At 49.5% G+C, this 25,572-nt stretch overlaps 1 protein-coding gene across 2 annotated transcripts; it reads left to right on the top strand.

Moving 5' to 3' along the window:
- Window positions 1-8,217: 8,217 nt before the first annotated feature.
- CALCOCO1 (calcium binding and coiled-coil domain 1) lies at window positions 8,218-23,739 on the top strand. Of its 2 annotated transcripts, XM_059081773.2 has the most exons (15): window positions 8,218-8,425; window positions 10,635-10,814; window positions 11,152-11,254; window positions 11,976-12,166; window positions 13,790-13,948; window positions 14,356-14,504; window positions 16,181-16,271; window positions 18,483-18,638; window positions 18,841-19,095; window positions 19,555-19,680; window positions 20,182-20,277; window positions 20,645-20,753; window positions 21,003-21,205; window positions 21,575-21,681; window positions 22,651-23,739. In XM_059081773.2, the coding sequence occupies exons 2-15, from the start codon at window positions 10,659-10,661 to the stop codon at window positions 22,826-22,828; spliced, it is 2,079 nt and encodes a 692-aa protein (XP_058937756.1). In that variant the 5' UTR covers window positions 8,218-8,425; window positions 10,635-10,658; the 3' UTR covers window positions 22,829-23,739. The 2 variants fall into 2 exon arrangements, with proteins under 2 accessions (XP_058937756.1, XP_058937759.1); XM_059081776.2 differs by lacking the exon at window positions 18,841-19,095 and having other exon boundaries at window positions 8,339-8,425.
- Window positions 23,740-25,572: the final 1,833 nt, after the last annotated feature.

Below are 25,572 nucleotides of genomic sequence, written 5' to 3'. Positions count from 1 at the left end.
ACTCTCCAGGGACATACCAACCACCAAGACCAACCCTCGCTGCCCATACCCAGATACAGTCTACACCCGGACCAGGCCGCTGCTTTCAGGAATGAGGGTGCATGTCTTCTACAACCAGGGTCCGTGTGTATGGTACTCATGTGCCCCATAGAGCAGATACAGTTGGCCCATACCAGGGGACTAAAAGGCCCCATGCCTCAGCCATACGTGTACTTCTCCTGTACCCTAACAGCACTCTCACAGATGTCATTCCCTCATGGGACAGATTCATATATCCTGACATGCAATATTCACTGCAGGCTCACCTCTGTGCTGCCTAGGCAGAGCTAAGGGCCCCTCCCCATAGCATCAGAACTCTCTGCACAGTCCCACCAGGGGATAAGCCCACAAGTAGGAAACAGGCACAAGTTCACATGATTTGCACAGACACAGAGAGAAGAAAGAAGGGAAACATCTCCTAGGACCTAGTAGGGAGTCTTCCTTCACACCATAGCAACTACGCCCAGCCCATACACACACTAAGGTGATCCTCCATGGACTGCAGCCTAGCACCTCAGCAGTCCTACCCAAGGCCCAGACACACTCTTCCACCATGGGGGGTGGGTGTTGGGACTGGTTCCCCACCCAAGAGTGTGCTCTCTCCATCTGACTCTCCTTCACTTTGGCCCCAGGAACAGAATTGGGGGAGGTCAGGGCCTAGTAGAAGTTCCTTTTGATACCTGTGCCAGTCTGGCAGCTGAGGCTATAATGGATGGGCAAGAGGCCAGGGTGATGGCCAGCACCATGTGGCTCGTGCCCAGGGCCAGATTGGGGCGGGATGTACTGGGCTGGGTGCCCAGGCACTCCACCCTCCAAAATGCCACACAATCTGTGAGTGGAAAGAGACAGAAAGAGGGACCCAAATAGATACAGACAAGGACACCCCCTGAGACCAGACTAAGCCAGTCTCTGCCCCCATCCTGGCCCCTCAACAGCTGCTCCCTCCCCCATAACTCTGACCCAGGCACAAAGGGAAGTTACCCTGAAATGGCAGGAGGGAGGCCAACCAGTTTTTTCAAGTATGAAGAGCCCAAACTTATACAACAGGAATTAGGGGTTTGGCGGTGCAACCAGAAAAGAGAAGGATGATTCCTCAATTAGGAGAGGGGTTGAGACTTGGGGGGTTCTTTTTCAATGCATTTTTATGTGCGCTAATTAACGTGCAAATGTTATGCACAGTGCAGATGAACATCTATACTCTTTGTTATCCCAACCTGCTGCTAATGGTATTTATACACAAACACACACACATAACCCCCACACACACACTCTTTATTTTGTCTATGATTGGCTCCTGTTTCTCCCAACGCCTGAATTTCTGAATCTTCTCCTTTAAGAGCAAGTCTGGAGCAACAGAAAGATGCCCAGGAAGGCCTAGCTCCACAGTACAAGGAATGGCTTTCTGGAGACTGGGGAGTATTTCGGACCATGTATGTCCAGAAGCAGAACAACTTCCTCCACCCAGCCTCAGCCACACACCTGCTCCTTCCACTAAGGTCCCCATCTCAAGGAGGAACTCCCATCCACCAAGTCAGGAACCTGGGATCAGCCATGACTCTTCCTTCTCCCTGGGTTAGGGATAGGACTAGGGAGTCTGTTGCACTCATTGATTTAAGTGACTTTAACTTTTTTAGAGTCACACGTCCATAGGCATCAAAATGACTTGCCTCCCTCTCCTTCACTCCCACAACCTGCCCATGCCACCTCCTAAATAACTCTTGAGCCTACCCACTTGGCTCCATTCTCTCTAGCAGATGAGAAGCAGCTCTCAGCAAGATGACTGAGCTGCCTCCTTACTGCTTTCCCAGGCTCCAGGGTAACCCTCTCTATTTTCATGGCACTGGGGAGGCCTGCGAAGCTTAGGCGACGTGCCCACCCACACAATTTCCCAGGGAGAAGTATTTTGAAACTGCTAGAAAGGTGATAGAACTGTCAAGTGCATAAAATCAACGACTAAATTTATCACTATAACACAGCTTTGTTTATTTTGTAATAATGTGAAAATTTTCAAAATTTTCAGTAGAATATAAAAATAATAAAAACTATAGGAATAACACTCTATAGAGGGGAAAAGACCACTTCTATCACCAGTCACCTTGGGGCCTGAGGCTCCACCAACATTTGAAGATCTTTCCAGAGGTATCTGTTCTCCCAGGACAACTCTATCAAATCTAGAATGTTGACTCAACTCCACGTTGATGGAAAGTGGAATTGGCACATGGCTAAATTCGATCTCCAGCCCCTTTGCAGTGAGGTGAGGCCATATAACTGGTTATCATCAGTGGGATATAAGCAGAAGTGACGTGTTACTTCTGGACTGAGGAGGTTAACAATGGTTACGGGGACTACCCTGGTGGCGCAGTGGTTAAGAACCCGCCTGCCAATGCAGGGGACACGGGTTCAAGCCCTGGTCCGGGAAGATCCCACATGCCGCCGACCAACTGAGCCTGTGTGCCACAACTACTGAGCCTGCACTCTAGAGCCGGTGAGCCACAACTACTGAAGCCCGCGCAACTAGAGCCTGTGCCCCGCAACAAAGAGAAGCCACCGCAATGAGAAGCCCTCGCACCACAACGAAGAGTAGCCCCCCTGCTCGCTGCAACTAGAGAAAGCCTGCGCGCAGCAACAAAGACCCAATGCAGCCATAAATAAATAAATAAAAATTTATATTAAAAAAAATAGTGGTTATGGCTTCTCCACATGCTTGCTCTTCCCCATCTGCTGGCAGGATGACACCTGGGCAACCTGAGGCCACATGGTTAAGATGGCAGATCCACAGCATGAACAGATCCAGATTCCCAAGTTACTTGACTACAAATATTCACATTAGACTATGTGATAGATAAGTGTTTATCATGTTAAGATGCTGAGATCTGGGAGTTGTCTGTTGCAACTGTTATATCTACTCTAGTATACGAATCAAGGTAAGAAGGCCAAAATGGCAAGAAACCAGGCTTAAGGCACCATAGAATTTGGACTGTAATGGATGTAGAGGGCAGAGGGAAGCACTTGGGATTCAGAAATTCTTTTTCTTTTCTTTTGGCCTCACCGCCCAGCATGCAGGATCTTAGTTCCCTGACCAGGGCTGGAACCCATGCCCCCTGTAGTGGAAGCACAGGACCCTAATCACTGGACCACCAGGGAATTCCCAGGATTCAGAAATTCTTTTTTTTTTTAAAAGACAACACTGCTTTTTAGGTTTATTTTTTATTTTATTTTATTGGCTGCACAGCACGGCATGTGGAATCATAGCTCCCCAACCAGGGATCAAACCCACACCCCCTGCACTGGAAGTGTAGGGACTTAACTGCTGGACCACCAGGGAAGTCCCAGAAATTCTTGATTTGAATATCATACTAGTTCTGTGACTCTGGTCAAGTTATTTAGTATTTCTGAGCCTTGGTTTCTTCATTAATAAAAATTACATAGTATCAATAATAATACAAGCCATTTCATAGTACTGGTTGTGAGGATCAAATTAGTCCAAGAAGGTTAAAAGGCTTTTGAAACCAGAAAGCTACATTGTCATTGGCTATTATTCCAGCAGTTGACACATAATGCTTATTTAAAATCTGTTGAATAAATAACTATAAATGAATGAGGATAAATAGATGGATAAGTTCTCAGAGCCACATCTTCTCATCACTAATAAAGGAAGGACTAAGGTGATCTGAACACTGAGATTAGAGTGGGTCTGTGAGTCCATGGAGTGAAGGAGGAGCTCCAGGACCTGAGTATTATTGAGAACCCTATACTATACCACCCTTGCACCTAGCCTGAAGAAGTAAAGCCAAAGAACTAAGAGGACAAAAGAAAATGGGCTAGGGACCCTAAAGAGAAATCTGAAAGAATCCAACTTTGCCCTAAAATAATGTTAATGTTTTTCCTACTGGTATGGACTGAATGGACTGGAATGGACTCAAAATTCATATATTGAAACCCTAAACAGCAATGTGATAGTAGCTGGGGGTGGGGCCTTTGGGAGGTAATTAGGGTTAGATGAGGTCATGAGGGTGGGGCCCTCATGGTAGGATTAGTGCCCTTATAAGAAGAGATCAAAGAGCTTGCCTTTTCTCATTCTCTTCCATGTGAGGACAGGTGAGAACGCAGCTGTCTACAAGCCAGGAAGAGAGTCCTCACCAGGAGCCAAATCAGCAAGCACCATGATCTTGGACTTTCCAGCCTTCAGAAACATGAGAAATAAATTCCTGTTGTTTGTGCCACTCATTCTATGGTATTTTATTATGGCAGCCTGAGCAGACTAAGCAGCAGACTAAGCAGACTAAGACACCTACTTCCCACAGAGTACACAGTTTGGATACACTAGTAACAGCCTACAATGTCTGATGCACCAGCTGCTTCTGTATGTTTGTAAAGCACCCACCAGAGTGCCTGGCACATGGCAGGCACTCAGCAAATACTAGCCATTATGATTTTCTGTGAAAGCATCTTGTTATATTGGAAAAGGTATGGGTTTCAAAATAAGATTGTTCTGAGAGATCTTGGGCAAGTTACTCTTAGAGTTTCAGATTCTTCATCTGTAAAATTTGATAGCATCTTGCAGGGTTATTGTGATGATTCAGTGGGGGAAAGGGTCCTCTCGAACAGTAGGCACTCAACTAGTGGTAGCTCCTCAAAACATTCCAAGAGTCCAAGACCACCTTCCATTCAACATTTATTACATATCAGGCACTGGGCTAGATGAAGCAATACCAGAGTTAGGGCTTTTACAAAAGATAAAAGAGACTTTAAACTTCAGGAAGATAGGATTCATTTTGTAGCACCTTCTTCCACAGCCTCTAGAAAGCTTTCCAAAGATCATGTCAATCTTCCGCCAACTCCATCAGGAGTCAGCCTGTATTCTGAAAACAGCAACAGTCCCAAGATCTCACAACCTCGCTCAGAAGGATTCTTTTTTTTAAAATATTTATTTATTTATTTGGTTGTGCTGGGTCTTAGTTGTGGCTCGTGGGCTCCTTAGTTGTGGCTTGCTAGCTCCTTAGTTGTGGCATGTGGGCTCCTTAGTTATGCCATGCAGCGTCCATAGTTGTGGCATGCAAACTCTTAGTTGAAGCATGCATGTGGGATCTAGTTCCCTGATCAGGGATCGAACCCGGGCCCCCTGCACTGGGAGCATGGATTCTTAACCACTGAGCTACCAGGGAAGTCCCAGAAGGATTCTTTAATTCCTACAGCTGTCACTTCCACCAGTCTTCACAACATTACTCTCCTTGTTAAAAAATTCTGTGACTAACTTCCTACTCCTAATGGGAATCAAGTCCAAATCTTTTAACCTGATGGAAAACACTGGCTACTATAAAACATAAAGCCCCAAATTTTAGTGATTTAACAAAATAGAAATTGGTTTTTTGGTCAAGTGAAGTCCAAAACACATGTTCCTGATTAGCAGGCAGTTCTCTGCCAAGTAGTGATTCAGGGAGTTAGGTTCCTTCCAACCTGTGGCCCCATGATCTTTAACATTTAGCCTTCAAGTCCACTGTACTAAAGGTCCTATGCATCAAGCCAAAAAGGAAAGAACATGAAGGATCTCCCTTGGGAGGTTTCACGGGCCAGGCATGGAACTGCATCACTTAGAGGGAAACCGAAAAATGTGGTCCAGCTGTGTGTCCAAGAAAAAGAAGAGATTCTGATAAACACATAGCAGGCCCTGCCTCACCTGGCATTCAAGATTCTTCACACCCTGGCTTAAACTTACCTTTCACACTTGATACCATTTACCTTTCAAACTTTATACCATTACCCAGGTATGGCTATGAGTCAGCTTTGCTGCCAGAACAACCAATCCCAAAATCTCAGTGGCTTGCAGCAACAAAGATTGATCTCTGACTTACATATATGCAGACCATGGGCAGCACTTCTCATTCGGGGACACAGGCAGAAGGAGCAACCCTCATGTGGAATATGCCCATTTTAGTGGCAGAGAGAAACAAGAAAGTGTAAATTCACATGCTCAAACATGACATGAGTCACATCTGTTCACAACCCATTGGCCAAAACACGAAAAATGATCGAGTCCAAAATCAATGAAATGAGACATATACCCCTTCCACAGGAGATACTGCAAGTCACGTGGCAATGGGCAGAGGAGAAAGTAAATAATTTCAAACAATAAGTCAATCTAATACAACAGCCATCTTCCATCTGGAGTACATGACAGACATTACTGATTAATCCTAGCACTCTTTCCTCAGAATCCTCCTCAACACAACATTTCAGGCTGTCATTATCAATCATCTGAGTTTGGGGAAAAAAAGTTGAGATTGATGTGCTGTTCTTATATGACTTCCTAGGCTCCAGTAAATGTTATACATTCCCACCGCTGCATCTTTGCTTCAACCTGGCATAAGCTTATCCTTCCCAGACCCTGTCCTGTTAAATTATCCAATCCCTCCCTCAAATATCTATACTGTATACTCATTCTTTCAACAAAATTTATTGAATACCTAGCATAGTACCTGACACATCTATTTGTTGAATTAATCTGTTTAACATCACCTTGCACATAAATGTTCAGTGAACACTTGTCCCCTGAATAACAGCACTGTTCCTTAGAACAAAGGGTGTTAGTATTCCATAACAGGAGTTTCTGGGGTGGTAATATGGTGTACTGACTAGTTGTGCTTGAATCCTGATTCTACCACTTACTAGTTGGATGACCCCAGGTAACTCTCTTAATTGTCTGTGCCTCAATTTTCATCATATGTAAACTGGAGTTGATAATAAGGCCTACTATATAAGACTGTTGTATTAAATGGAAAAATCCTTAGCATAGTTTAAACACATGGTAAACACCCAGTAAACGAAGTTGTTATTATTTTTAGCTCCAGCTGAGACTGAGTAGGGGGAGCAGGATGCCCAAGCCTTTATTCTGGGTGGAAGACAAAAACCAAGAACAACTGAGACTTGGGTCCCTGAACTGGCCTCACTCTGAACCCACCCCAGGACCTTGAGCCATCTCTGCAACCACCAGCTTGTTCCGTAACTCATAAATCCTGACTAATGACACAGACATGTCACCTTAATGTTTGTGAAGCCCAATGATTTATTGTTAAGTGCTTGGAGATCTTCAGATGAAAGGCACCCAAGGGCAGGCACCAACCACCCTATTCAGTCATAAAAGCAAAATACTACCCCAAAACTTAGAAAAGGCAGAGACTCCGTAACAATGCAGCAGAGAATTAAAGCAGGCACCCAGGAAGATCAAATCAATCTTTAGACTGTAATCCCTAATACGAAGACAGAGAGAGAGATCATTTTGAATGCCTCAGACTACTTGGGAGGGTCCAGAGCAGGTAGGGGGAGCAGGATGCCCAAGTCTTTAATGTGACTCGGGGGTGTGGGAGGAGTGTGAATCTTTCACCTCTTCTAAACAAAAGCACATGGATTGTTATCCTAATTAATTTAAACCAGTTAAGAGGCTTGGGCAAACTCGCCCCACAAGTGTCTTGTTTCTGAATTGTGACCCGTCCTGAATTATGCCAGGTTCCCTTTTCAACTTGATTCTTCTCACTTCAGCTTCCCCGCTCTCCCCACACCACCACGTCAGACAATGGATCCTCCTCCTGGACCAAGAGGCCATTCCAGGGATGCCCAGGCCAGGACTTGAGTACTGGCAGGCCCCTGGCAGTGAAACCTTCAAGTTGGAAAAAAACGGTCAGCGTGCACACAACACAGTTTTTACAGGGGCTGTCCCTGAGGCTGAAGCAAAGGAGAACCTGCTACCAAAGCTGTTATACAGTTTCCTATCCCCTAAATGGTATGTAGCTGTGATGTAGTGGCGAGAGAACTTGGAGTCGTGAAATCCTACCATTTCATAGCTTTGACACTTTAGACCGGTTCCGCAACCGTTCTGGGCTTTAGTTTCTTCATCCGTAAAGGGTGGATAACAAAACTGCCTACCTCGCAGGTTGGTCTTAAAAGTAAACGAGAGCGCGTACCCGAACTCCTTCGGCCCTCTCAGAATTATTACACAGGGGGCGTTAGAGCCGTAACTCCTCCCCACCCCCAACCACGCACGGTACCAACCAGCAGTCGCCACTCATATAGCCTGCCCCCTCGCAAGGAATCTTGGGCCGTGAAGTCCTTTGCTGGCCACACCCTCATTTGCTGCCGCGGAAGTGAGAACTACGCCTCCCAGGATGCAGCGGTGACGCCCCTACCACGGCTGCCCTCTACTCCGCCCTCCTTGCTCACAGCCTCCTGGCACATGTAGTCCCAGATCCTCTTAAGCTCACTGGCAAAAAAGGCGCGGAGGAACCACAAGCCCCAGAAGCCCTCGCGCCCACCCTTCTCCCTCCCCTTCTCGGAGCTGAGTGCTGTTTTTGTTGTTGGTGAAAGGTGAGGGGACAGCTGATCCGTCTGTGGGGTAAGAAACTTGGCCTAATTTGGGGGCGATCTTTTGGGGGATCCCCCCACTTTCCAGTCTGTGAAAGGATAATCTAAGGGAACCGTAGAAGGGGGAAGCAGGAGCGTTTGGGTGTTAACACTTTCCGTACTGGAGAAGCCACCCCACTGTTTCGGGAGTTCTTGGTCTCAAGGGGGCCCTGATAGGGGCTGCCCCCTGACTGTTCTCGCCTCCCTCTCAGTCCTTTTCTATAAAGCTTGATAGGCCTAAGGGAGTTGTGAGGGAGGCTTAAGTCTGCTCGTTCTCGGCCCGGCAAGACTTGACCCCACAAACCTTCCCTTACCCCTAATCCCCCAAACCGCCAACCCCCGCGCCCCGCCACCAATCCAAAGGCCTTTACCAAGCTGAATCCCTTGGCGGAGGGGAACCTTCCAAGGTGTAGAGTGTCAAAGAACTCTAGAGCCCTACAGCGTGGGGGGGATGGGGACACCCCCCTCCCCGCCCCATGCAAACACCTGAATCTGGCTACACATATACACCTTAGTTGCCCAGAGCTCTCATTCAGGTCTGGGGGATATTTCCAGCTTTTTTGAATTTTGTTTGTGGGGAATAGTTGGGGTCCCCAGGACAATGTCTTTGAGGACAGTTCACCCCCTCTTAGAAAGCCAGAAGGATTGTATTTGGAAAAAAACATGGACTAGTTTTAACTAGGGATTTTTCAGAGAGATGAAAATTCAGAGAAACTTCTTGTTGTCAATTCAGTCTCTATTTTGGAGGGAGAAGTAGCTCCTTTTTGTGGAGCTGGTCCACCTTCCTTCTTTACTGATTTTCTGTCCTGTTTTAGAATCCCTACCCACCTGGCTTCAGCCTGGTCTGGGTTTGTGATGTTTGGGGGCGTGCACATGACTAGTGGCCATGGTTGATTGGACGTGCATTACTGTGACTGACACAGGACAAAGCTCCTTGGGCTGGAGATGAGAGATGACAAGGGCCATCTCACAGCCCTGGGCTTAGGAGTTCTCTTGACTGTTGTTATCTTTCCTCACCCTAGCCTCATATTTTACATTGAACTCTCCCCACCTAACTTGGAACACTTCGTCTTAATCCCATCCTATAGCATGCCTCCAACTACCAATCCAAGCAGATGGAAGGGTTCAGGCACTTAGAATTGAGGCTAAGGGGAGCAGAGAAAATGGGGCGGGGGGACTACTAGCAATGGGTTAATGAACCGTCAAACCAGTAGGTCTCTAGCCCTGCTCCTGGCACGACCTGAAGAGAAGAATATGAGGTTCTTTTTGAACCATTTCTCCTTCTCTCAACATTATGTGTACATTTCCCTTCCCAGGGCCCCTTACTTCCAGGCTGTCCCTACCCGGGGGTGGGGCTTTCCTCGCTCCAGGCCCCCACATTCCATCTCTCCGCAGCACCACGTTCCTGCTGAGTATTTCACTCCACCCTTGAAGCAGCCGCCTCCAGAATTCTTGATTTCCTGGAGGAATGAGTGAGGGACAGAACCTATCTTTCCTTTTATCCTCCCTTTCCCTTTGTCTCTTGGATGAGACTGCGGGCTTTTTTTTTTTTTTTTTTTTTTGCTCGTGGTGGAAGACAGCTGAGAGACGGGGAGAGAGGGTGAGAGTTCAGGGGCTTGAAGATTGGTCTCTTCGTACCCCCAGCCATATTCCAGCTCCAAAGACTCACTCATTACTTTCAGAGAGAGTTGCTGTTTTCAGGTGTCCTAAGTCATTCCTGGGTATAGCTGGAGTGGGCAAGGAGGCCTGCTTAGAATGAGGGGGCCCCCCGCCTCAGTTGGATGTTGAATTCAAGAGCCAGAAGACGTAGGGGATGGGGTGGGGAGATGGAGGCTGAAGAATTTGGAATGGTCAAGGCTATTAAGAGATGGAAAAGGAGGGACTGCAGGAGGCTGAGCCTGGGAGACTGAGGCTTGGTCAATGGGGCTGTGAAAAGGGAGCAGAAATTAGAGAGCTCTTACCTCTAGGGAGAGTCTGTGACTCAGAGGGTACAGTGTGAGTCAGGATGGGTACTGACCCAGAAGGCCAAACCTATGCCCTAGAGACTAAGATTGATACCTTTAAAGGGTCCCATAACCCTCAGGGGCTGGAAACCAGATACACCTTCATCTCCAGGAGCAGGGGCTGTGGGTGGGGACAGAGTTGGGGGGCAGAGAGGCGGAGGGGGAGAGACTTCAGGATATTCAATCTTCGTTTCATAGGAGGGCAGCCATCTCAGGGCCAGAATGGAAGAATCATCGCTAAGCCGGGCACCATCCCGGGGTGGAGTCAACTTTCTGAATGTAGCCCGGACCTACATCCCCAACACCAAGGTGGAGTGTCACTACACGCTCCCCCCAGGCACTGTGCCCAGTGCCAGCGACTGGATTGGCATCTTCAAGGTATCCCTGGACCCCCTTTTGGCTCAGGCTTACGGGCCATGGGTTGTCTGGAATAAGGGGAATGGTTTGGTTTCTGAATTCTCAACCTCATGATGATAGAGAGGAAGGGAGAAAGATGTCACAGATGACAAGGCCATATGTGTAAGCAAAGCCCATCTCCCCATCTTAGCCTTGCTCTCTCCTGACACACTAGCATCCCTCCACTTTCCCTGTCTCTCAGCATCCTTGCCACTGCAACACCATCCTACCCACCCATGGTTCAATCCCTCAGCCTTTTCCACCTTCCGAAGCTGGTAGTTTCATCACTATACCCCTCTCCCACTGCGGGCTTTGACAGGTGGAGGCTGCCTGTGTCCGGGATTACCACACATTCGTGTGGTCTTCGGTGCCTGAAAGTGCAACTGATGGTTCCCCCATCCATGCCAGTGTCCAGTTCCAAGGTACAAGGGAAGAGGGAAAACCGGGAGGGAGGAGTCAAGGGGATGGAGGTTTGGAAGAGGGTAGTGGTCTCAGCAGATACAGAATCATGGGATTTTCAAAGAATCAGGGATTCAGACAAGAAAGGAACTGTAAAAGGGCCGCTAGTCCTGCCTCTTACCAAAAAAGGAGGAACTCTTCTTCTGGGACTAGGGGGTAGGGAAGAGGGAAAAGTGGCTTCATATATTAACAAGAAGATGGTCATTAGATTTTGAAAGACCCGAGTTCAAATTACTCAGCTCTAATTACTTACAAGCTGTTTGACCTTGGGCAAATTATTTACCCTCTCTGTGTCTGTTATCTTAACAGTAAAAGGGGATGCCTGGCTTACAGGGACAATATGAAAATTTTAAATGATGCAGATAAAGCTGTTAGCAAAGTGCCTGGTACATAATGGGTACTCAAAAAATGGTAACTAGCATTGTTGTTGCTGTTATTAAGGAGGGTAGGTTTGGGAGAGAGAGGAAAGAGAAGGCTAGGCAGAAAGGAGGGAGGAGAGTATCCCAGGGGTCAGAAATAGCCTGTGGGAGGTGGCGAGGAGAGAAAACAGTCTATAGAACAGGTAACAAGGGGCTGAGGCCAAAGACAATGGATAATAAGAAACATCAAGGGGAAGGGGAACCTGCTGAGCACTTGAAGGCCTGGGATCATATTGGGGTCCTGGGTCTGTACTTCTTCCCACAGCCAGCTACCTGCCCAAACCCGGAGCCCAGCTCTACCAGTTCCGGTACGTGAATCGCCAGGGCCGGGTGTGTGGGCAGAGCCCCCCTTTCCAGTTCCGAGAGCCACGGCCCATGGATGAACTGGTGACCCTGGAGGAGACTGACGGCGGCTCTGACATCCTGCTGGTTGTTCCCAAGGCAACTGTGCTGCAGGTGAGAGCAGAGCAACAGAGCTGCTCCTGGGCGAGGGCACAGGAGGATAGCATTGCAAGGGGCCCCTTCCTGCTTCACTCTCCCCTCGATGTAGCCTCAACTGCAGACCTCACTGGGAGTTATACAAAGCCTTGCCTACAGGAAAGTCTCAGTCTGACACAGACAGACACGAACACATAGGGTAGGAAAGCAAGCCACCCACAGGCCAACGTCACTCAAGATGTCCTAAGAATTTTTTGAGCCTGCCTTCTCCAGGAGCCTTCCCTAGGCACTAGAGGAAGATGCAAAGGGTAGAGGGAGGCCACGCGGGGAAGGAACATTGCAAGGAAGGGGAGGATGAGGCCCACTTCCAGGGCAAGTGAGGAGTGAGAGCAGATCAGTAGGGCCCCAGACCTGTGCAGCTACTACCCACATGTGGCTCTTAAGCACTTGAAATGTGAGTGGTCTAAATTGAGGTGTTCTGTATGGATAAAATACACACCGGATTTGAAGACGTAGTATTTAAAAAAAGAATGTAGGGAATTCCCTGGTGGTGTACTGGTTAGGACTCCACACTCTCGCTGCCAAGGACCTGAGTTCACACAAGCTGTGTGGCACAGCCAAAACACACACACACACACACACACACACACACACACACACACACACACACACACACACAAGAATGTAAAAGATCTCAATAATTGTTTCTATTGATTACATGTTGAAATGATAACATTTTGGATTGACTGGGTTAGATAAATGAATTCCATCTCCTTCTTACTACTTTTCTTAAGTGTCTACTAGAAAATTTTAAATTATTTATGTAGCTTGTATTATTTTTCTGTTGGACCAAATAGAGAAGAATTAGGGAGTGGAGGCAGATGTTAGCAAGGAAGACTTCCTGAAGGAAGGTGAAGGACAGGACTAGGTGGGGAGGAAGCACATTCCCCAGACAAGAGGACAGGCCTGAGGAAAGCTCAGCAGGTGGGAATGAGTAGTTTGTGATTTACACAAACTCCTGCCCTGTGGAACCCTCTAAACATATGGAATCAATACAAGAATAGGAAGATGTTTATATCTTACATAAGTCAAAGGTGGGTGATCTCCTACCCGTGTTCTGTTTTTACATTCATTGTTCTCATTTAAACCTTAAAACAACCCAGGCTAAGGGATCACATTACAGATGAGGAGAGAGACTCAGAGAAGTTAAATAACTTGTTCAGTTAAGTAAGTTGTTCAGCTAGGTGACTAGCTAGTAAAAACTGTATTGGAGATTTAAACCCACATCTGTCTGACTCCAGAACAGATAGGGTAAAATTAGAGGAACCATCCCCTTTGTCTGTGTGGATTGAGAAAGACTTCTGCCAGACAAGGGGTTCCTGCAATTGCTGGGCAAAGGAGGGACCATGCCTCAGCGGGGAAAAGATAAGAGGGGTGGGCAGTTCCGAGTGCCGGGAGCTGGTGTGTGTGATGGGTGGTGGGCGGGATTCAGTAGCACACCAAGCCTCCCCTGACTCGCCTCTTTATAGCCTGTACTGATGTAACTTCCCAGCCCTGACATGCATCTGCAGAGCGGTGGGGATGGGACCTGGGAATGGGCACTTCACAGGCAGACTCCCCTTCTCACCCCGTCCCCTGTAGAACCAGCTGGATGAGAGCCAGCAAGAGAGGAATGACCTGATGCAGCTGAAGCTGCAGCTGGAGGGGCAGGTGACAGAGCTGAGGAGTCGAGTACAGGAGCTCGAGACGGCTCTGGCATCCTCCAGGCAGGAGCACATGGCGCTGAAGGAGCAGTACAAGGTGGGAGCAGGGCTGCTGGGGGGAGGGGCCTGCCTGCTCACCTGGGGGTCCAAAATCTGAACCCAGTGAAGACAGTAAAGGGGAGACATTAGTGGGCTGTTAAGATGGTTCTGGCATCTAAGATACAGGTTTAGGGGGTCACAAGTAGTATTAAACTGGATATGATTGGTGACATGTCCCAAATTTGTAGTGAGGCTCAGTTCTCTGAACACAGGAGTGCTGAGTTAGGGTGGAGGTGGCCATCTTCACCGGGAAGGGGATGTTCCCTTACAGTTTCTTCTTCAAGGAAGGTGACCGGGTAGAAGGGTGGATAGTCAAACTTAGGAATTCTCCTCCTAAGCTTTTACTGCACTCTTTGAGATATGAATCTCAGCTTCCCTCTTCTTCTTGGGGAACCTTAATTCCAGGGGCTTTCCCGGTCCCACGGGGAGCTCACAGAAGAGAGGGACATCCTGAGCCGGCAACAGGGAGACCACGTGGCCCGCATCCTGGAGCTGGAAGATGACATCCAGACTATCAGTGAGAAGGTGCTGACGAAAGAGGTGGAGCTGGACAGGTGAGGGGACCCCTCTACCCCCATTACTTCCCTTTGCTTCCTGTGACCCTCGAACACCAGCCTCTCGTGTCAGGTAGGCAAGACCTGCTCTCCATCTCACATGGTTTCTCTTTCCCTTCTCAACCTCACTCAGGGTATTCCAATTACTGGGGGTAATTTTTCTGCCAAGCTCACTTCCATCTTCCCTAACCTATTCTGTATTCCTCACCTTCGGAAATAATCATCATTGCCGTTTATCGTGCAGCAAAGACAAAGCAGGAGCTAGGAGTGGAGGATTTGGAAGAAGAGAATGGATAGGATGGTCCAGGCAAGATAAGAGAGGATGGAGTTCAGATTTTACCTCAGCAAAGCATAAGATTAGACTCTGTTCTCACTATTAGGAAATGTTAGAACTGGTGATCCAGAAATGTTATGGGATCTCTGCCCTGGAAAAAAGGTACAAATCATAGAATCTTAGCATTGGGAGGAATGTAAAATATTTAAGAGAGTATGTGAGGGAAGATCACTACCTCAGAAGGCAGCCTCTTTCAATATCAGACAGCTGTCATTTTTGTATCTCTTCTGTTGTATTTACCCTCCTATAACTTTCATTCCTTGGTCCTGGTTTAGACCTCTGGAGCCACATAGAATAAATTTCTTTCTTCTGCCAGACAACTATTCTTTCTACCAAATAGCATGAATATTGACCACCTCCCATGCCTGTCCTTCAGATTTTCACCAGGAGAAACACTTCTTTCATGAAATGACATAATTAAGTTTCTTTCATTTAGTACTGGTAGATTTGATATTTTTAGAAAAACTCTTTAAAGGAAAGAGGCATGCTATCCAAGACCCAGAGTAAAAAGTGAGTTGATCACTAAGGCTTCTTCAGTCCAGGATATGTTAGTCTTGCCCTAGGGAGATACTAAATGTCTAGGTTCTAAATCATGGAATAGAAAAATTGGGATCAAACTGAGCATCTGGAAAAGATCAGGGACTGTGTAGACCAGGGGTCAGCAAACTGTGGCCCACATGCCAAATCCAGCCTGCCACGCACGTGGTTTTGTACAGCCCACAAGGTAAGAATGGTTTTGACAATTTTTAATGGTTGAAAAACAAAAGAAGAGTAATATTTTATGACATGTGAAAATCATATGAAATTCAAATTCCAGTGTTCATAAATAGAGTTTTACTGGAACAGCCATACTTCATTTACATGTTGTCCATGGCTGCTTCCACACTCCAGTGGCAGTGTTGAGAGGTTGCCACAGAAGTCCACATGGCCTGCAGAGCCTAAAATATTTACTGTCAGGCCCTTTACAGATAACATCTGCCGACTTCTGACCTAGATCAAAAGTTTATCATCAATAATGACTGCCCCTTGTCTAGAAAAGACTAAATTCCGGTCTCTTGATTCAGTGCGAACAACTGGGAAGCCATCAGCAGAACATCCCTTAAAGTGATACATAAAGAGAAAAGAACAACTGTTTTTTTCTATATTGTGCTCTAAAACTAGGAATCTTGGGTACTTGGGGCTTAGAACTGGATCGTCTTGGTTTGGGGATTTGGGCATCCCAGAGAGAAGTGGAGGTCTGGGCTAGAGGAGCCCCAGCAGAAGGGCTCAAGACAAAAGTCTGAGTCTTTGTTCCTTCTCTGGTGACCAGTCGGTCTTCTGACATTGCATCCACCACTCACAGGGTTAGAGACATGGTGAAGGCCCTGACTCGGGAACAAGAGAAGCTCCTTGGGCAGCTGAAGGAAGTGCAGGCAGACAAGGAGCAAAGCGAGGTAAGGGCTCAGAGTTGGTTTGCTTTCTCAATTATCCATCCAGTGCTTTACTATAAATTTACTTTTATAAATTCAAATGTATAACATTTACTTATAAAGCAATGAAAGCAATTAGATAATTCTGATGGATACCAAACTTGAAAATTGGAGGTTATGGACGACTGTTTTGTCAGCCTCAGCAGCTAATATGTTTCTGTATTGTGTCATGGTTGTACAGTATTTTTTTTTTTTTAATAAATTTATTTATTTATTTATTTTTGGCTGCATTGGGTCTTCGTTGCTGAACGCGGCTTTCTTTTTAGTTGCAGCGAGCGGGGGCTACTCTTTGTTGTCGTGCGCAAGCCTCTCATTAAGATGGCTTCTCTTGTTGCGGAGCACGGGCTCTAGAGCACAGCCTCAGTAGTTGCGGCGCTCAGGCTTAGTTGCTCCTCAGCATGTGGGATCTTCCTGGACCAGGGCTCGAACCTATGTCCCCTGCACTGGCAGGCAGATTCTTAACCACTGCACCACCTGGGAAGTCCCGGTTGTACAGTATTGAGACCTTGAGTCTCACGCACAAGCAGGTGCAAATGATAATTTTTAAGCTTCTACCTTGCGATCTCAGTTTGCTCTCCACGTCAATAGAGAATACAATTGAAACTTTATTCTGAGCTTTGCACAAAAATGAATTAACCTGGAAACACATATCGTGCTTGATGATCTCCAGTGTGCTAACTTGTGAGTTTGTGCATTGTTTTTCAACATAATTTTTCATAATTTGGAAGAAGTTGAAATCAAATATTTCAGCTTCTAAATGGCTTCATCAGAACCCTAGGCTTCTATGGGAGATGGTCTGAAAACCATTTGCTCAGCAGTGAAGAGCAGGTAGAATTTGAGTGGACAGAGATTAGAGGGAAGCCATTCTAGGAACAGAGGAACACATGAGGGACTTCCCTGGTGGTGCAGTGGTTAAGAATCCGCCCGCCAATGCAGGGGACACAGGTTCGAGACCTGGTCCGGGAGGATCCCACGTGCCGCAGAGCACCTCAGCCTGTGTGCCACAACTACTGAGCCTGCGCTCTAGAGCCCGCAAGCCACGACTCCTGAGCCCGAGCGCCACAGCTACTGAAGCCGGAGCACCTAGAGCCCATGCTCTGCAACGAGAGAAGCCACTGCATTGAGAAGCCCGTGCACGACAACGAAGAGTAGCCCCCGCTCACCGCAACTAGAGAAAGCCCATGCACAGCAACGAAGACCCAATGCAGCCATAAATAAATAAATATATAAGTAAATACATAAATAAAAAATAAATAAATTCTAAAAAAAAAAAAAACACCCAAAAACATGAGCAAAGGCTTAGAGTCCAGGACACTCAGAGCAGTTGAATGTGTGGGTAAAGAGTTTGAGGTAAGGCCTAGGTCAGATTGTAGAGGTTCTTGAGTTTAGTTTTTATTCTGTAAGCAGTGAGAGGCATTGATGATTTTCAAGTGGGGGACATGTTCTTAAAGAAGATTAATCTGGGAATTCCGGTCCAGTGCAGTCCAGTGGTTAGGACTCTGTGCTTTCACTGCTGAGGGCCTGGGTTCAATCCCTGGTCGGGGAATTAAGATCCCAGAAGCCACGTAGCGCAGCCAGGGGAAAAAAGAAAAAAAGATTATTAATCTGATCGCCTTGTGGAAAATGAGCTAGTTGTGAGATTGTTCAGTAGTCTAAGCAAGAAATGACCAGAGCCTGAGCTAATGTGGTCGTGGTAACAGTAGAAAAGAGAAAATGGCTGTGAACAAGATGGAGGATGGAGAAGCATCCATCCTGTGGGCCACTAGGGAGAGAACAGAACCACGCGTGTCCCTGAGGTATCCAGCCCAAGTGACTTGAGAAGTAGTTAGTGCCATGGACAGAAACAAGAGTGGCAAGTACGGGGGTGGAGTGGGAGGTAGAATATGCCGAGTGTGAGAGGCCTGCAGGACATCCAGATTGAGTTTTGATCGAAAAGGAAGAGCGGGGAAGCAGACATGGGGCAGGGGAAGACCCCAGGCCGTGTCACTGGAGATGTGTTGCTCAGGATTGAGGCGCTTTGCACTGAGAACCCAGGAAGGGCTGGCCAGGGTTGAATGCTTGACTTTGTGTTAAATCTGAGGAGTGGAACCTTGGCTTCTCTCATCACAGAGGCCCACCTCCATCGCCACCCCAAATACGTATCCCCTTTCCTTACCTGCTCTCTCCTGCCATCAGGCTGAGCTCCAGGTGGCACAGCAGGAGAACTGTCGCTTGAATTTGGAGCTACAGGAGGCCAGGGGCCGGCAGGAGGAGCAGAGTGCTCAGGCCCAGCGACTGAAGGACAAGATGGCCCAGATGAAGGACACCCTCGGCCAGGCCCAGCAGCGGGTGGTGAGTGAAGCCCCTAGGCAACAGGCAGTGGAAAATGTCCCAGGGCTGGTTGTAGACAAGTACGGGAGAAAGACATGGCTCAAGACTAAACAACCCAATCCTGAGTCCTGATGCGGTGGGGGAGTGGAGGGAGCCTAGTTACCATCCGGGCTCACAAATGACTCACTGGGAGCCCTGATACCATCTCCTCCTTTCTCCTGAGGCTGAGCTGGAGCCCCTGAAGGAGCAGCTTCGAGGGGCCCAGGAGCTTGCAGCCTCGAGCCAGCAGAAAGCCGCCCTTCTTGGGGAGGAGCTGGCCAGCGCAGCAGGAGCCAGGGACCGCACCATAGCCGAGCTGCACCGCAGCCGCCTGGAGGTGGCTGGAGTCAACGGCAGGCTGGCTGAGCTCAGTCTGCACTTGAAGCAGGAAAAAAGCCTGTGGAGCAAGGAGCGGGCGGGGCTGCTGCAGAGTGTAGAGGTAGAGGAATGGGGGGGCCTGCAGGCTCCTGGCTGCTACTGCCTGCACCTCTGTGTGGTCAGATCCCCTGGGAGGAGAGAGACGGGGGTGAGAACCTTAGAGGACTTACGGGTGGGGAGGGGCTGTGAGGGGGGTACAGTCGCTGTCCAGGTGTGGCCCCTCCCTGAGCAGAGTGTCTAGATCCTGATCTCTGTAGCACCTGTCTTGGTTACCATCTTGATTCAGAAACATTTACCGTCCTAGGCTCCAGCCCTGCCGTGATACCCATCCCTGATCAGCAAGGCACTGTGCTGTCAGGGACCTTCCTCCATTCGGGGGTACAGGGGATGAGGAAGGCAAGAAGGGGAAATCACTCCATAAATTCAGTTAAATAAAGAAGAGACACAGTGAGGAATGGTGCTGTTGCCAGTGGCATCCCATTTCCTTTACCCTCCCGTTTTCCTTTTCGGCATCTCCCAGGCTGAGAAGGACAAGATCCTAAAGCTGAGTGCAGAGATACTTCGACTGGAAAAGGCAGTACAGGAGGAGAAGACCCAGAACCAAGTGTTCAAGACTGAACTGGCCCAGGAAAAGGACTCTAGCCTGGTGAGGCGCCCGGCCACCCAAGAGTCCCGGGCCCAGGCCTCCTGAGGCATCAGTGCCTCTTCCCTCTGTCTTGGCTGTGGGCTCAGAAGTTCTAGGCACTCACTTCTCTGTTGGGCAGCATCCCACTTGCACGCCCCCCAGCCCTCATTGGTTTGAAGCATGCCATGTCCCTTTCTGCTCCCAGCACACATTCTGGGCCCAGTAGGGATGACTTAGGAGAATTCTAGAGTTCCCCCTGCTATGACCAAGCCCTCTGTACCCCAACCCAGAGGCAGTCATCCAGGTCCCCACTTGGGAGACAGAGACTAGGACTCAGGTGAGTCTCCTGAGGCAAAGACAAGGGACTCGTGGAAGAAGAGTGTCAGGGCCTCCTGTGTGTCGGGGCAAGAGAGGAGGGAAGGCACGGAGAGTTGTGGTTCTAGATTGTTGTGTCCAGGTCAGAGCCCAGGTTCTGGGAGGTACCTTCTAGGCTCCAGATTCCCTCTGGCCCTTTCTGCTCAGGTGCAGTTGTCAGAGAGTAGGCGGGAGCTGGCAGAGCTGCGGTCAGCCCTGCGCGTGCTCCAGAAGGAAAAGGAGCAGCTCCAGGAGGAGAAGCAGGTGAGAAGCCATAACCCAGCCCCCTGGAGGCCCCAGTGGAGGACTTGAGGGCTGGAAACTTTGTATCTTCTTGTCACCTCTTGGCTTAGAAACCGGCATCTGTGAATAGGGCCCCGAGGCTAAAAATGGGACCATGGCTCCTCTTATTAGCCACCTTGGCAGGACAGGGGAGGGTTGCTGGGGGAAGAAGGGGTGAAAGAGGGCTGGGGGCTTTGGGGGGAGGATCTGCCTTAAACTGCCCCCCCCTTGGCAAAAGCGTCTAATCCTGAGGTGCTCAGAGTTCATCCTGGACGCAAGGGAAGGCTGTGCAGGGCTGCACGGTTCGCATCTTCCCAGCCTCTCACACGTCTTTCCTTCCCACCTCCAGGAACTGCTAGAGTACATGAGAAAGCTGGAGGCCCGCCTGGAGAAGGTGGCAGACGAGAAGTGGAATGAGGACCCAGCCACAGAGGATGAGGAGGCCACTGCGGGGCTGCGTCTGTACACCCCCAGTCTTGGGACACCTCTTCCCCGCTCTCCCTCCCTGTGCTGGGAAAGCTCCACGTGACCCCTCTGGGAGCTGCCTCTGCCCTCTGTGTTTTGCCTTTTTCCTTCCCAGACCCTGGCCCCTGAGGGGGCCAGGTGTGGCCCCGCTTAACTGTATCCCTCATCCAGAGAAGCCAGAGCTGATCTGACCCTCTAACAATGCTTCCTTCTTTCTTCTCCGCCCGCTCCCTCACCTGCAGGCTGCCCAGCGGCTCTGACAGACTCAGAGGATGAGTCTCCAGAAGACATGAGGCTCCCGCCCTATGGTCTGTGTGAGCGTGGAGACCTGGCCTCCTCCCCTGCCACAGGGCCACGAGAGGCTTCTCCCCTAGTTGTCATCAGCCAGCCGGCCCCCATCGCTCCCCACCTCTCAGGACCAGCTGAGGACAGTAGCTCTGACTCTGTGAGCACAGAGGGAAGATGGGGCAGGGGCAGGGACAAGAGGTAGGACCAACCCCAAGTGGCCCAGCCTCCAGAGCAGGGAGTCTTAGCCATACAGGGCTCTCTTTTCTCTTGGGGGAGAGCAGGCAGGCACAGGCTGTCTTCAGGGCCACCAGGTGGACACCAGTCTGACCCAGGAGCCTCAATGCTGCCAGCCGCTCCTCCCCACTCCTTCCTGTGTACCAGCCCTCATCAAAACACTTCTCCTGCTCCACTCTTCTTACAACTCTCTGTTAAGTCCCGGCCTAGACTTCCCTTACCTGTCCCAGCGTGCTGCTCCCCCATCTGGGGACACTACCCCAAAACTCAACCCTATCCCTTTGGTGCCCAGGAGGCTGAAGATGAGAAGTCAGTCCTGATGGCAGCTGTGCAGAGTGGTGGTGAGGAGGCCAACCTGCTACTTCCGGAACTGGGCAATGCCTTCTATGACATGGCCAGGTGAGTGCCAAAGGGGGAGGACAGGAAGGAGGTGGGAGGATGCCCGTGGATAGGGCATCCAGGTGAACAGTCCTCGTGCCCTTCCCCCAACCTCCCTCTTCTTGGCCCCAACCCAGAAAAGGAGATATAGTTGTATTGACACAGAAAATGACCCACCACTCCAAATCACTGGTGCCTATCAATGCACGTGCGCACTCAGAGGCCCTGCCTTTAACTGGCTTCTGTGTTCTAGCAGCACCATCTTCCGTGGAGCCCAAATTGCCCTGCATCCCCTCTCTCCTGCCCCTACCCCTTCCCCAACCACCAGGTAAGTATCTAGGCTCTGTCAGGGATTGAAGAGAGGTGGCCAAGGCCCCTTGGGACAGGAACAGAAAGAAGACTGGGGTCCAGCATCCATCTGGTCACCCCTTAGATGCTATCCCTCTTCTCTGACTTCCCTGGGGGACCCTTTGGGTGGGGAATTCAAGTATCAGATTGCCCCCCTGCCTTCCCTTTTCTTCCACAGTTCAAGAGGGGAAGGCAGTGGGAAAAAGAGATCTTATCATCCCACCCCCACCCCCACCCCCATTTGCCTGGATGTGAGATGGGCTCAGGGCAGGGAGCGGGTGATGCTGTCATCCTTCCAGGCTGGAGCAGGAAGATGAAGGACGATGTCAGACTCATTTTCAGCCTCATTAGGCAGCAGACGGAGATGGAAGGAGGAGAGCAGGAGGTTGGGGGATGGGCTCTGTACTAGAGAAACCAGCAGGGACTAAAGAAAAGAGGGCATGGGGAGCTGGGAAACTAAGGCTTCCAGTGTTTTGGGGAGAGGGATACTATGAGAGGCTAGCAGAGGGAACTGCCAGAGTGCTGCATTAGGAACAGGGTCATCTGGGAGCCCACATGTTTGGGTCCCTTGCCCTGAGGTCCAAAAGCCAAGAAGGCAGTGGAGCACACAGACCTTCTCCTTTCTCCTCTGTCTCTCTTTAGTGGCTTTGCGGTGGGCCCCTTGTCAGAGGCCAGCACTGGGGGCCCTACCACCCCCCCATGGAAGGAGTGTCCTATTTGTAAGGAGCGCTTCCCAGCCGAGAGTGATAAGGATGCCCTGGAGGACCACGTGGATGGACACTTCTTTTTCAGCACCCAAGACCCCTTTACCTTTGAATGATCCCACCCCCGCACCCCCAGTACACACACAAATACACACTTACACACATGCACACACTCATGCATAGATGTACACTTAGGTTTCATGCCTCTTTTCCAACACACTCGGCTCCATGATATTCTGTTGCCTGAGACCCGCTCCTGTGTGATTTCATCCCAAGCTCTCCAACTTCATCCTCTCCTACCTGGCTCTTCTGTCCAGGCAGGGGTTCCTTCTTGGAAGCAGTGGCTGAATTTACTCCCTGAAAGTGGTTTTGGAGGAACCCGGATGGAGGAGGCCTTCTCCAGGGAGAATCAAATCACCCCCTCCTGGCCCTGGTTGCTCTGTCACTCACACCAGCCACTACACCACCACCACCACCACACACACACACACACACACACACACTCACTCACACACTCACTCACACTCTCTGATGCCCCGAAGCCAATTCCTGGGGCACCCCACCCTCTCTTGTTTGGGGTCTGTGTTTGTTTACCTGAGTTTTCCCTGGAGCCTGGATTGACATCATGACCTCTTTAGGTCTCTACCAGTTCTGAACTTCCCTGGTTCCTCCTTCTTTTGCCCCACTGCCTTCCATACCCCAGCCCAACCTTTTCTATACCATTAGATATTAAGTTTGGATGTTTCTTTTGTATTTTTGAGGTTTTCTGTACTCTATCTCCTGTCCCTCCCTACCACCACCCCCCAGGGTCCTCACATGGAAAGAAATGATGCGTTTGTGCCTTCTGTGAGGGATGGGAGAACAAATGGTCCCAGGTGTCCCCACTTGCCAGCCCTTCCTCCCTCTCCAGGTCCCCCCTCAGCAATAAGAGCTTCCCCCCCCCCATATCCCTCTCCCTACCTGTAGCTGGACAAATATATTTATATGATATGTATAACTATTCTAATAAAATGTGTTCTTATCATGAGGTGTGGCTAGATCAGAGAAGGTCAAGACCTCTGGCTCTTAGACCTTAGTGGAGGGAAAGAGGGAGGAAGGGACGCCCCCCCCCGCTGCCTTGGGGAGCAGGTTGTCGGTATTTTCCCATCTTGGCCCCGCCACCAGTGTGGTGGCCTCCAGTGGGAAGAGAGGAGGGAGGAACCTTTGTCTCAGGTGGGGTCTGGCTTGGGGAACACTGCAGTGTGGGAGGGAGCAAACTGAGGGGGAGGGAAGGGTTTAGTCCCAGGGGTAGGGCAGTGAGGGACCTCGGATGGGCCAAGATGAGTGCCTTGGGAGTGGGGGGAGGTTTCCACTGCTGAGACCTTCACTCTCCAAAGCAGCCTTCACTGTACTTTGAGCCAAAGGACAGACATTACTCCTATGAAGAGTGCACACCTTTGAGTATCCACTTCGTAAAAAATGTCCTACCTCGAGAGATTATTTGAATTCCTCTCAGCCCCGCCTCCCTCTCTCCCTCTGTTGCCATCCTCACACACCTATATGCACACGCAGACTCCACAATCACAAAAACACATTCATCCACTAACCAGCTTCACAGGCTAGGCAGACACACACACACACAGCATCACAAAGCGTGTATTAAGGACCCACGTGCTCACCAAGACTCTCAGCAATGCCTGGCATTAACCGTGCCTACAGCCCCCTGGTTTCCATCCCAATAGCTCCCTTCTCAGCTACCCCCATTCCCTTCAGGGCCTGTGGGTGGGCCACCCCCACCATTCCCTCTCTCCATCCACCTGAAACCCTCCTGCCCACCCCCCTTCCAGCCTCACCTGGGTGACATCTTACATCCTTCCTTCTTCCCTCACGTTGCTGTCTCCTAGCAACCCCATCTCGTTCCCTGAATCCCTTCCAAGGAAATTAGAGATAATGGATCTCTCCTCTCTCCATCTCAACTCCTCTTTATTGATCCTACTTTAATGAAAGTTAATTATAACAATGATTTAATTAATAGAATCCCTCTCTTCCTTTATTGCTTCCCGTATTAAGACTATTAATAAATACGAGCTGGGCTGACAGAGGCATCCATCACCGGCCTGGGATTCCCCCCATCCCTCCTTTTTCCCTCTCCCTTATCCCTTCTCTCACTTGGCCTGTAAACTTGCCGGGGTAGTGGGGGTTAATCAGAGAGGAATTATGAGCCAACATCCCCAGGAGGAGGTGCATTTAATGAAATCGCTTGTGATTTATGTCTGGGGGAGGTTGGGGAGGGAAGAATCTAGAACCCAGACATCCTGCTTCTAGAAGGGTGCCCCCCCTATAGCACAGAAGAGGAGGAAGGGCGACAGAAAGAGGGACCCAGGGCCTTACTGCCAACCCACAGCCCCTGCAAAGCCGCACAGACACCGGCAGGAGCCACATGGGTAGCTGCACAAGGCCATTGACACAGACACTGCCAGACTAAAAGAACTTACAACGACTGCAGCATAAGTTTTGTTCTTTCCCACCTCCAAAACTGCATGGGTCATTTTCACCTCTTTCCTTTCCTCCCAGCCCAGTTCTGCCTCACTTTCCCAAACCTGTTCCACACTCCCCTCCTCCACAATGTCCCCCAGTCCCTCAATGGACCCCTTAACCTGGGTATCTAGAGTTTCCAGTCCCTCCTTTCTCTGCCCTTTGTATGTCTTCAGGTGGGCAGTTGGCACCTTCAGACTAGGAGTTCCCCAGAAACGTAGAGCCATTTCTCTTCGTCACTTACGATTTGTCTACCCCAGGGTCCAGTGCATGGCCCCAACACAGGGAGCTCAGGGGAGAGTAACTGACTGCATGGGCAGGGAGGGAAGACAGCTGGGTTCCAACC

Source organism: Kogia breviceps, chromosome 12, assembly GCF_026419965.1.
Source record: "Kogia breviceps isolate mKogBre1 chromosome 12, mKogBre1 haplotype 1, whole genome shotgun sequence".
Classification (NCBI taxonomy): domain Eukaryota; kingdom Metazoa; phylum Chordata; class Mammalia; order Artiodactyla; family Physeteridae; genus Kogia; species Kogia breviceps.
The sequence above is the reverse complement of the archived record's forward strand: the minus strand, read 5'-3'. Positions and strand labels throughout refer to the sequence as shown.